Here is a 13,560-nt window from a genome sequence, read left to right on the forward strand (position 1 = left end):
ATTAGGAGTTTTGGACTTTTTTTTTTAGATAGATAGATAGATAAAGAAACATCTGGAACCACAGGTGTGGGTTTAGATTTTAAATTTCTTCTTTTTAATTTCAAAATATGTTTGTGTGGTGCAGTTTTGCATTGAATATAATATTTAACATGGAATTAGTGCACTGATCTACAGATCACAATTCAAATAAAGAAAAATGCAGTATTTCTGTACATAGTTATAGTTGGGTATTATAAAAAACAGAGGTTAAGTCTGCGGTAAAACACAATTAATGCAACATTATATATATATTGTGAAAGAAATTGGACATTTCCCAAGAAGGAGAAACATCCTAGAAAATAAATATACATTCTCCATTGATTCAATTGTTTATAAACATAAATGTGATGATGCCATGGTGTACACAATGATTTTAAGATCCATCTCCGAGAGGTATATTACATAAGATCAAAAGCTAAGTGGAAATAATGCTTGTTTTACGTACTGATTCCTTATAATTTTTTTTTATGCTTGAATATGATAAAACCCAATAATGTAATCTAATAATAAAAAAAGGCAGGTTTCGAAAACTGCTTCCATTATAGATCGTTAGAACAACAGCAGTCTACCATCACTACAATGTTTGTGCTGGAAACAATGTTTCTTATTAACATCAACATTTATGTTATGAATGCTTGTGAACAAGATGTAAACTGGTTTTAAGACCCACAGGTATCCAATAACAGAAGAACGCAAGTTGGAACTGAAATGTACTGTATTTTTGCCATCACATACGTGCAGAAGAAAATTGTGTGCATGCATTACTAAGAATAAAAAAAACCCAGTAAATTCCTTAAATTTGGTTTCTTAATTAACGTTTAAAAAAAATAAAATGTCTAATAATCTATTTAAGATAGCACAAGATGTCACCTCAAGATCTATAAACACATTCGATTGAGGCAGCGGTAAACCTTTGATTGGAAATTCATAATGCATTATGGAAACAATTACTAATGATGGCAGCTTGACTAATTATCCTCATTCTCCAAATGAAGAGAGAGTGCAAACGCAGAAAGCGTACAGAATACAAACTTCAGAAATACTTTTACAGTACTTACTTACCTTTGTTAATAGTGCAATATCCGAGTGGTAATGCAAGAATCCATGAAGGAGCCTGACGTTTCAGATTTTTACGGTTACTTTGTTTTAATGGGTAAGGGGTTAACATTTTAACTCCTAGTAGGCTTCAGTGTGTACAGGTAGGGAAATTAATCATGCTAATTAGTCTTGTTAATGTGAGAAATTATTGATGGAGGTTTTTTTGACAATATACTCTATGAAAGTGCTCTGTTTCAATGTACTTTAGTACAAAATAGGGTATTCAGTGCAGTGAATGAAAGCAATCTTGTTTCCAAGATTCGGGCCTTAAAGAAGGGCTGTCATATTCCAAAATTTCCCACTTTCCCAGTGAACATTTTTACAGTGATAATTACAAATGCCTCAAGAATGAAGCTGAATGGCTCTTCTGAATTAAATGTTTTCTTATATTATACCAAAGCGAATGTGACTAGTGACCAACCAATGTAAACACTTATTGTATACAAAAATATAACATAATATATATGATATATCCCATGAGTGTTTCAACATAAGTCTGTATGTTTTCAGAACGGACTCTAAAAACAAAAAAGACAGATAAATATATGTGTTAATCAGACATGTACCAATTGAAGAGCCAGCTGCGCTTACAGTAGTTGGAACACAAATCCTTCATTGTTGCAAGTGGAGGAATACAGATACTGAATCGCTCTCCTTCTTGTAAATACTAACAAGAACTTAAAATGCTTATGTACAGTGAATGTTTAAAAAAAAAAAAAAAAACCTAAAAAAAAGTGGATTTTAAATTCATCACTTAAAAATAAAAGGACTATCGAAATTGATAAGACCCCCAAGGAATTTGATCATCTGATACCTCAATGGTTTTATAGCATTTGTGAAAGTATACACATTTTTGTTACTGAAAATCTTATTTGTGAGTTTTTTGGTGTGAAACGAGATTTGAGTTTTGGTTGAAAGATCTCCCACATATTGGGCACATGAAAGGTTTCTCTCCTGTGTGAGTGATTTGATGTCTGACTAGGTTTGAACTATTAGAAAAGCATTTCCCACATTCAATACACACAAAGGGCTTCTCCCCGGTATGAATGCTCTGATGTCTAACCAGACTAGAGTTCTTTGTGAAGCACTGACCACATTCAAAACATATAAACGTTTCTCCTCCAGTATGAATTTTCTGATGCTCTAGAAGACTTGAGGATCTGGAAAACCCTTTGCCACAGACAGGACAAATACATGACTTTTCTCCTGTATGAATCTTGAGGTGTTCAGCAAGATTTGAACTACGAGCAAAATGCTTCCCACATTCTTTACATGGAAATGGTTTCTCTCCTGTGTGAGTCCGCTGATGGTCAACTAGATTAGAGTTCTTGGTAAAACATTTCCCACAATCAGAACAGACAAACGGTTTCTCTCCTCTGTGAATCCTTTGGTGGTCAACTAGTGTTGAGCTGCTAGTGAAACGTTTTCCGCAGTCCAAACACATATATGGTTTCTCACCGGTGTGAACCCTTTGATGTGTAACTAGGTGAGAGCTTTTACTAAAATATTTTCCACACTGAGTACACTGGTATGGCTTTGACCCGGAACTTCTGCTACGTTGTTTAACAACCTGAGATCGACCAATTCCTTCCTCAGATTGTTCTTCTTTAATAATGACCTTATTATGTGGCATCGCTGTGTCTTGTGCACATGTATGGGAAGAGTAATCCGATTCACTATTAAAGATTTCAAAGCACTGATTGCACTTATAGTCTGATGGTATGGTGGTATCGGATTGTGGTATATCTGTTCTTTCATTGTAGTCCTTGCTATCAGGAAGCGTCCTTTGGGCCTCTGTTACTTTTTTCAGCTTATATCTGGTGCGAGGGGATTCTTTACTTCCTACCTGCACAGGTACGTAGCTTGATACAACTCTCACAGGTCTGTTCTTCCTCCTGCTGGACTTCAAATGGCTCTGGAGATTTTCAGGACTATGACAACTGGTTTCCTCTTTTATAGACTCAGGAGATGGAGGATCAATATTAAAGTCAAGGTTTTCAATTTCAGGTTTTTCTGTAGAGAGAAAAAAATTGCTACTTAAAATGTCAACATAGTCCCTTTATGTCTTTTAAAAACGTATTCTTTCCTACATCAAACTAACTGCTTGGTCTTGGTCTGGTTTTTAAATTGCTAATACCAGTGAACTGGTTACATTCATAGAAAGAACATCTTCTACACTGTAGGTTAAAATATAAAAGAACCACAAACGTTTTACTCATTAGCTAGCTGGATGTCAAAATTAATGAAAATTAATTTCATTGAAAAAATGAATATAAAATTTCAAACTAGTCCACCAACAAACAAAGATTCTATTGATCTGCTTATAGTGACAGATGCATGGAGTACTTGCAAAATGTCAATATGACTTTAAACTTTAAAGCCAGAAACCTCTTTTCTCAGATCGTGGATCTGAAATGGGGTGATTAGTCCAGGTTACTTTAAGGGTCGTCAAAAAGGGGAATACATTTTTGCAAATTAATTTGAAGATGTGGAGGCCAGTAGACCTTTTCATTATATGCAAAGTCTCTCTGTGTTCTCACCCAGTAAAGTTATATTCTGCAAATAAACACAAATTGTATACCATTTTAACCAAAAGCAGCACCGAAAAACATCAATAGTACTTTTGAATACTCAAGCCACTTCCCCAAAAGTATTCTTCAATGGTGTAATGATTTTGCCTGATTCATGAAACAATCGGGCAAAACACTCCCCGAGAATGGTCTGCATTGTTTTTAACGTGATTAACATTCAGAGGAAAGAATAAAATGCAGATCGTGTTGGTGTATTTGCTTTTCATGATAGACAGCCCAATTAATGGTTTGTGTGGAACAGTGCCTTTACATTTATTTTCCCTAAAAGCACCCCCTTGCAGTGGAAACATTAGACTAGCTGTTTGCATAATAAATGCATCACAGGCACGCATTTACCTATTTCTGAGTGGAGGGACTCATCTGGCATTCCATTCTTCAAAATATCCTTAAAATATCCTTCAGTGGAGGTACAGCCTGAACCTTCTTCACATCTGATGGGCACCTGAAACATACACCTTACCCCTTTTCAAATCTGCAGATAACAAGCATTTCCAAAATCCAAGTTTAATAAAACCTACACGGAACATTCATTACATGTGCTTTTAAGTCGGATTGAAGTAAAAAGTTACCTATCTGGGCATTTAGGGCTCTTTGGTCCATAACGATTGTTCTGCATCACAGCGGGCAGGGAGTATTTAATGACTCCTTAAACTACAAAGCAAACTAGATATATCAACAGAGTGTTACGGGTTTTGCTGCTCTACTTTTTTTTCCCCCACTAAAGTGGGAATTTGCGATTTCAACTCCTTGTCTTCATTCTACACTAGGAAGGTTCAACCTCTGTGAGCTTCTAATGCAGGAAGAGATTGGATGGCCCAATATGATACATATTTAAATTAGTCAACATATGTAGATATTATCTTTATATGATATATTATACAGGGGCAACTTAGTCCTTCCTGGGCATGGTCATTCATAATGCATAGTGAAGTTGGTGAATAGAAATGGCAACTAAATTTAGGGAATAACCCCCTTTATTGTCAGACCCCTGTTATTGTCAGATGTACATATATAAACAATGCCATTCATCAATAGGGTAGGAAATACATACCACTCCATTTAATGCACAAATAATTTTATTGGTTAGGCCTAGTATCCTCTTTGCATTGTTCCTCTCATGTACTACAGAGTTGGGCTGACGATCCTTGCTGAGGTTTTGGGTCCTATTGTCTCCTTCTGATGCACCGGAGCTGCTGCTTGCAATGGTGCTTTCGCTATGCTTCTTTACTACAACACAATCCTATATATGTGAGAAACATAAACATTGTACGCAATGGCTATTGATGATGTTAAATTGTACTGTCTTTACTTGCATGTGACCACTTACACTTACAGACAGGCACTCACGGTGCTTCTAAAGTCCTAATATTGCCCAGCACTAGGTGGTGTCTATGTTCCAACATTAGGAACCAGCCACCAAAGCAGATAATGTGTCATGATGAAACAGACACTGTTTTAGTGACTTGCAGAATTGTCACAGCCACTCCATCAGTTGAATGTCAGGGTGCATTTCCCTACCTTGTCACTGGCCACTGAAATAGATTATTTGGTGCTACCTATGCACAACACAATACACTCTGGAGTTTGTACCACAAATGCATCCCCTCTCAATTACTTTAAATAGAGATGTGGTTTCACCATTCATTATGAATGCCCAATGCCAGCATGTTTTTCCTGCTGGAATGGCTGAACTGGCCTTGTTATACAAACACACAAGAAATATATATATATATGCATACGTTCTTAAATCAGATACCAACTAAAGAATCTACGTCTACTGGAAAACATTTCCTTCACTGCTTTGCTTTGCAGTTTGCTTTGCTTTAATAGTGCTTCTATGAGCATGATTGTGCTGAATACATTTTCTATTGTTTTTGGCATACATTTTTGTTTTCTTTTTAGGAGTGCACCTCTGTTTCCCTAAATTTGTATGCATTTATACCTGGTGCCACAGGTTAATGGCACGCTTCCAATAAAATCTAAGTATTGTACCGTAACTGGAATTTGAAGAGATCCAATAATTCTAATGCTCTGTTTTCTTTTTGCCTGGGTCATTTCTGTGTCATGATTGAAATGTTGGTCATAACTTTTACTTTTTGCATGCCGACCATAAAAAATCCGATGTCTCATTCTGCTTTTCAACTTGTGTTGAGGTACAAAATATAATTTGATATACCGTATTGGCTCGGATATAGGCCGCCCCCGTATATAGGCCGCACCCTAAAAGTTTGGTGCTTTTTTAAAGAAAAAGTTTTTTTCTTTAAAAAAGCACCAAAAAAACATGCTGCCACTCTGTCCCCCCCCCGAGATATGCTGCCACTGTCCTCCTCCCCCCGAGATATGCTGCCACTGTCCCCCCCGAGATATGCTGCCACTGTCCCCCCCCGAGATATGCTGCCACTGTCCTCCCCCACCCCCCCCGAGATATGCTGCCACTCTGCCCCCCCCCGACTTACCGGAGCAGACTCCCAGGTGTCTTGCGGGGCCGGCGGGGGGCATCTATGCAATACACGTATACAACCGGAAGTTGTATACGCGTATTGCGTAGATGTCCCCCGCCGGCCACACAAGACACCCGGGAGTCTGCTCCGGTAAGTCTTGGGGGCAGAGGTAAAACGCATCGTGCCGACGGTCACCCGCATCGCCGCAGCCGGTGACTGTCCGGACGATGCGCTTAGACAACCTCCCGTGCCGGCAACCCCCCCCGTGGAAAGTGCCGGCAGGGGAGGCTGTCTGAGCGTATCGGGGAGTAGGATGCAGGTCCCCTGCACCGATGTGGGGGATCTGTATCCTAACCCCGCTGCCTGCCCGGTGCCCAGGACTGCATGTCCCGGGTGTCGGGCGCTAGACCCCGAATATAGGCCGCACCCCCACTTTAAAGACTTAAAGTGGGGGGAAAAAAGTGCGGCCTATATTCGAGCCAATATGGTAATTATGTAAACTATTTACCATATAAAATGATACCATAGCCTTATTACCTGCATTGAAAACATATTTACACCTTACCCACAGGTTACTCTATAGCCAGGGGTCACCCTTATAGCAATGTAATTTATGTACGCTATGCAAGAATTTACATGCAGACACCCAGTGTTTGTAATGATCTGTATAATAACTGTAGAGGCGGCATTTGTAAGCATGGCACAAGAAGTTACGTATGGTCAAACTAATATTTTAATACAATTCTTGCAATAATACATCTGATCCAAACCACTGCAGCACAAACAAAGTAAAGTCTACTTGGGGCCCATATTAATAGTTATGTTGCCAATGCAGGTAAGACCTGACAATTGTTCAATATTAATATTGCATTTAAGGCCAAAATTCCAAACTGTTGAATAAGGTCTTTCCTTAGAATCCTGCACCTTAAATTTTAATGGTCTAAAAGTGGAAAAAATACTTTTCTATTACTCACATCTCCGGTCACAAGATGGATGATTTCCAAGGTATGATACAAAATCTTTTCATTTATCTCGGTCTTGGCAGCTTCCATCTTATTTACCAACAAAACCAGGTTTGTTAAGTGCTCTGAGATTTGGCTCTGGTCCTTGCAGACATGTTTTGTGGACTCTGCAGCTGAAGAGATAGATACATAGTGTACAAAGAGCAATGTGTTTTAAAGAACACACCAAATGCTATACTGATTTATAGAGACAAAATAACAAGATGTGTGCCTTGAATATGCTGAACTATTAATAACAACCATTATCTGGGCACTATTTTCATAGGTAAAACGTTTACTCACCCTCACCAGTGCCGTTAACAGAACCAGAAGAGCAATGCAGCTACAAATAAAAAGAAAGCAAAATTTAGAGAGAAAGAAGTTGCAATCCCCAAAATATTTGTCCAAATAAAGAACTTGGTAGATGGATTGATGGCACATTCACATTTCCTCCATGACAAGTGCTATTTTTCAAAGACAGGGGGAAGCACACATCTTCAAGACCTTTTCCTCATCATTTTAAAGCACCAAACCAAGCCAACCTGTTGAATGGTGTTCAGAATATAAAATAAACATCTATCAGAGACCTATCCTATGTTTACACATAGGGGGGGAAAAAAAAAAGACTAAGTAACTTAAAAGTTAAAAGATCTCCCAATATTGTACCTGTATTTCAGCTTCTGCAAGGTGTACTTTTCAACTAAAATCTAAGAACAATTACGCTAACTGACCTATAGGTTTTAATAAAAGTGATAGCGTTGAATGTACCTTTCTACAGAGGAAGTACCGACAAGCAACTAGGTGCATAAGTCGTTTACTTCCCCTACCAGCGAAGATATTTTAAATTGTTAATATCCGTCAAGATTTAAATAGTAGCAGAATTTCTAATATTAAGATTACATAGTACCGACAATGATCAATTATTACATTATTTGTAACCACAACGGACATTGTGATTTTATCCAACAACCCACCTCTTCATTCAGTATTTGAATGATCATTTTGGCCTGTTCCATAACACTCTCGGGGACTGGTGCATTCTGATTTCCCTCTTGTATAGTGGAATTAACTAGCTGCTCAGGAGTCTGAGGTGAGTATGTGTCTTTTAATGTGCATCGAGTGCCTTTATCAACACCCACATGCTTCTTCGCAAGTATGTAATTCTACATTAAAAAAAAATAAAAATAAGAATAAGTCAATTACTACATGAAAAATAATTAGTATGTATGCACTTCACTCTCCATGGTTTCATAAAAACAGTTTCTCAAGTATATTAGCATCACAAATTAATCTATTCAAAAGAATTACGAGTATCTTTAAAAATATAAAATGAATGGATATCGGCTTTCCTTGCTGTCTATGTAGGAACACAAATCTTTCGTTTAAGGCAGAGGTGGATCTCTTAATGTACAGTGAACATTTCTGCTTAGTCTTGCCTTTGTTTAAACCACTGGGATACCTTTGTGTCTGTTCTAGCTTTGATTCTTGGGTAGTTTACTTAAAGAGATGGGGTCTAATGTCCCTGACACTCCCTTTAAAGAAGAATTCACATTAATACTTACATTTTAATTTATTGTTTCGGAAGACTGCATGTTAAAGCTCTAATCTAAAGCTCCTCCATGGCCCGACTATCTTTGCCACTTATTGGCTACCAATGCACACTGGGGTCTGACCGGAGGTGTATCAACATGTCAAGAGATGTGTTCAGCCGGACAAAACTCTTGCACATTATTTAGCTGGGGGGGGAGGGGGCGTATAAAAAGCAGCAAATATACATGTGGTGATCCCCACATGCATTTGCAGAACAGACATGAACATGTAAAAGGGACCACGCAGCTATCACTTGCATTAAAGAATATATATGATGTCTTTGAATTATAATCCCTCACCTCTCCAGTCACCAAGAAGATGATTTCCAGGCTGTGGTTTAAAATTTCATCTGTTGCCAGCTGTTTTTCCGTGCTCATCTTATTTCTCAAGGAACAAACCAAGCACTACAAAAAGATGGACTTTTCTTCTTGCTGCAATTACATTAATATTGTTACATTTGATTTTATTGTTACATCTATGTATACTTTTTAGTTAATATGTATAAATAGTATGACAAGACTCTACTAAAAACATCTAGAGGGATGCAGAATAATGTATACTATCTCATAGTGACACCTGCAAATTAAATCAAATGCAAATATACCGCTAATTATTTGCAAACACTGTTACATAGGATACTACAGTGTAATCATGCCCAGATTTTATTTTAAATTCATTGATCCGTGAAGCACACTGTGTTCATCTCACAGATCCCTGATTTTTTCTCATTTTTAGCCCAGCAGCAGCTACCCCACTTGCCCCGCTTCCAATTAGTCAAAAAGAAAAACGTCATCATAGTGAAATGATATTCATTAACTCTTATAGAAAGTCGCTGCAGGGTAGGTATAGGCTTGGGGAAGCTTTAATATTTCATTAAATGACAAGATCACACCAAAAACCATTCAACATGACCATCACTTACACCATGTTCTACATATATGCTGACCACTAAAAGGGATCACAAACTGCTACAGACAGTGACAAAAACTAGATCATAAGATAACAAAAATGCGTCTGGAGATGTAATCGCATACATGCATTATATATGCACCCAAACTTTGTAAACATATACAGCCATGGATCTGTGTCTGGATAGTTTAATCAAGTTGGAGCAAGAAGTTAAAGATACTTTTGCAATGTGTTGTGTGTGAGACCCTAAGCATAAGGTTAGATTGTTACATACATAAATAAATAAAACAACATTACATTTCTGTCACTGAGGATATATATATAAATAAATAAATAAATAACAGCTGTGTTATTATATAGTTCATGTGTACAGTACTGCCAAATGTGCTTTACCTTAACTCCAGTGTATGTATGAGGAAAAGGAAAGCAGATCATATTGCAACCCTGACTGTGCTGCAAACTAGGATATTAAAATGAATTGTGGGCTAGACCAGTTCTGCTGCAAAATCTTAATGCGGATTAGAATACATTAACATAAAAAGGGAAAGCACATATCAGAACAGACCTTACAGTAGTCCAGTGGGTGCTGGAAGGTAATAACAAAGCTCTCATCCGCCTCAACCATTCATTAGGCCGCCCTTCGCCGCGGTGCGTTCTGGGAGTTGTAGTCCCAATCCCGCCTCGAGCGAGAGAGCTTTTCCTGTCAAGAAAACACCAACTCCCACAATCACGTGGTGGGAAACTGAGGCGTTACATCACCAAGCGCCCAACCAATAAGATCCAGCTTTGTTTTACCTCCTATGTTACTTCCGTGTTTGATGTTGGTGTATGTATCAGTAGTACCCGGTGTGGAGGAAGTGTTGTGTGTCTTGATTTGCATGTTAACGTAGCCGATGTAAATATATTTACATGTGTCATTATATTTGAATTCTTATACCGTGCTTTAATCATATGTTTGATTATTCATCCATGAGGTCAGCTAGGAGCTCCAAACGTTTGCTGGACATGGACTGTACCCCCGTGTTCTGCTTTATAAGTCACATAAATCTGCATATAAACATAGCAAAAATGTTTGTTTTGTCGTTCTTCTTAGAAACACCTAAGAAGGGAAAAATACCATGATTGTAAATTAGTTTGGTCAGGGCCCCCCTTACCTCTTGTTTCTGTAAGTCAATATGTTAACACACTACTTACTCGTCGTACACCACTGCGGATTATGATGATGTAAATAAAAAAAAGATTATGTCACATGTTGGTAACATGACCATACCTGGGAACTCTCCAGGTTTGACCCAGAGATTGCCGGGTGAGCGCTGCTCCTTGACACCCACCGCTCCCCGTCCATTTCTCCTTTAAGAGGGGGTGTTTCCCCACTGCCATCAGCGGGAACTCCCATTAATGTCAGTGGGGTTGCCCACCGACATTAGCGGGGCCGCCTGCTGACATCAGTGTGCAGTCCGGGTAGCCGGAGCCGAGAAGTTCCCAGGGATGAAAATGACTAGGGTGGCCAAATGCCCCGCCTTTTAAGGTAAAGTATTGAGAATCTTTTTTAGCTCCTTAACGACAGAGCTGTGCTTTTTTTATTTTGGGTAATTGCTGTGTTAACATTTCCTTCCCTCTCATTTACTGTACCAACACAACAGAGCCTGATTATAAGACGACCCCCCAAAATCTGAATATTAACTGAGGAAAAAAAGAAAAAGCCTGAATATAAGACGACCCCAAAGGAAAAAAAGTTTTACCAGTAAATGTTAATTCATGTAAACTATTTTTTTTAATAAAAGCTATGATTGAGAAAAATATTTTTTTTGTTTTTATTTCCTTGTATTTTCCAACCTGTCCCCCAGTTACGCACATCTGCCCCCAGACTTGCCACACCAATATGGCACTGTGGCCCATGATATGCCTTTTAACCCTCTATATGCCACTGTGCCCCATGGTATGCCTTTTGACCCCCTATGTGCCACTCTGCCTCCAGAAATGCCTTATACCCCTATATCCCATTCTGGCATTTAGGGGGTTAAAATGCATATTATGGGGCAGAGTGGCATGTAGGGAGGTATAAGGCATTCCAGGAGGCAGAGTGGCATTAAGGGAGTTAAAAGGCATTGTATAGAGCACTCTGCCTCCAGAAATGCCTTATACCCCTATATGCCACTCTGGCATTTAGGGGGTTAAAAGGCATATTATGGGGCAGAGTGCCATATAGGGAGGTATAAGGCATTTCAGGAGGCAGAGTGCTCTATTAAATGCCCCCTTAACACCACTCCAGAAATACCCTATGCCCCCATTTAACACACACACACCCTATACCCCCGTTTAACTAACACACACACACACTCTCTCTCTCTCTCTCTCTCACCCCTCTCAGCCCTCTCTTACCGGTACTTCGAGCCGGGGCAGCGGGTTGACGTCGCCTTCCGCTGCAGCCGGAAGGAGGTGGAGTTGGCAGCGGGGGTTTGTATGCGTCCGTCGCGTATACTTTCCCGGGTGTCAGAGATCAGAGTTCCCCGCACCGGAGAGCTCTGATCTCTGACAGTCGGGGAAGGTCTACGCGACGGACGCAGACAACCCCCGCTGCTAGCCACACCTCCTTCCGACTGCAGCGGACGTTGTCTACGCGGATCGCGTAGACGTCAACCCGCTGCCCCGGCAACACAGCAGGAAGCACCGGTAAGTGTGTGTATGATATGGGGGGGGTGTGTGAGACAGGAGGATCCAGGTCCCCTGCAGCGGTGCGGGGGATCTGGATCTTAGTCTCCTAATCAGACCTCTATTTGAGGTCTGATTAGAAGACGACCCCGATTAGAAGACGAGGGGTATTTTTCAGAGCATTTGCTCTGAAAAAAACCTCGTCTTATAATCGAGCAAATACAGTATGTTGTTTTTTTCAGGCCAAGAAGGCTTTCTTTAGGTACATATTATCTAATTTAACATAATAAAAAGTAATAAAATATAGTGAACAATTAAAAAAAAGTACTTTATCTTGTTTTATAAAAAATCTATTACTCTTCTACAAAAGCTACTGAACAAACATGGTAAATAGAGTCTAGTATTCGTCCTGAGTTTAGAAATACTGTTTTTATGTTTTTTTTTCTTACAAGTTATAGGGCAATAAGTACAAGTAGCATATTGCTATTTCAAAATCATTTTTTTCAGTTTTGCTCATACTGCCCCCATGTTCTATTTAGGACATCTTTAAAACCTGTTAGTTCAGTTTTGAGTACAGGTACTGCATTCAACCATGCGAGTCAATGGAGCTTTCTAATCACAATGTGATTAGTAAAATATAAAAAAGGAAAAAAATAAATAAAAATGGGGTAACATTTAAAAATAATTATGCAGCGATGTCACCATGAGGGGAACCACCCAGTTCTAACAAAATGTAAAAAAAAAAAGTCCAAAAAGATTAAAAAGGAAATAGTTTCTTTTTATGAGCAAGTGCTAAAATTAGCGCTGTATCTTCCCCAAACTCCTGAAATGGAATGAGTCAAAATACTAGCATTTCAAATACCCAAGGGGTGTCTACTTTAAAAAAAAGTGGGTTGATGGTGTAAATTGGAGTGGCTGGGTTCAAAGATGTCCCAAATAGGGTATAGGCACAGACTGACCAAAATTTTAAAAAGTGCACTTCCCAAATGTGGCCTTTTAGCCCCCAACAACCAGGCAAACCAATGTATGGGTGGTATCACTGTACTCAAGAGATGTTGCTGAACACATACTGTGTTGTGTTGTTTGACAGTGACGTATACCAGGAGTGATACCTGAAGTGGGAAAAACCACATAAAAATACCACCACAAATTTTGACAAAAGGCTGGTAGTAAAATTAGTGCATGATTTGATGGAGTAAATTGAACTGACCTGCTTCAAAGATTTTCCAAATAAGACAT

At 38.9% G+C, this 13,560-nt stretch overlaps 1 protein-coding gene across 1 annotated transcript; it reads right to left on the bottom strand.

Annotated features, from left to right (window-relative positions):
* Window positions 1-1,935: 1,935 nt before the first annotated feature.
* LOC128492621 (zinc finger protein 391-like) lies at window positions 1,936-10,342 on the bottom strand. The gene is made up of 8 exons (XM_053465221.1): window positions 10,235-10,342; window positions 9,060-9,191; window positions 8,145-8,333; window positions 7,480-7,513; window positions 7,144-7,298; window positions 4,780-4,968; window positions 4,065-4,170; window positions 1,936-3,150 (listed from the first exon to the last, which is right to left on the bottom strand). The coding sequence occupies exons 2-8, from the start codon at window positions 9,135-9,137 to the stop codon at window positions 2,006-2,008; spliced, it is 1,896 nt and encodes a 631-aa protein (XP_053321196.1). The 5' UTR covers window positions 9,138-9,191; window positions 10,235-10,342; the 3' UTR covers window positions 1,936-2,005.
* Window positions 10,343-13,560: the final 3,218 nt, after the last annotated feature.

The sequence above is a fragment of the Spea bombifrons genome, chromosome 4 (assembly GCF_027358695.1).
Source record: "Spea bombifrons isolate aSpeBom1 chromosome 4, aSpeBom1.2.pri, whole genome shotgun sequence".
In the NCBI taxonomy this organism is placed as follows: Eukaryota; Metazoa; Chordata; class Amphibia; order Anura; family Pelobatidae; genus Spea; species Spea bombifrons.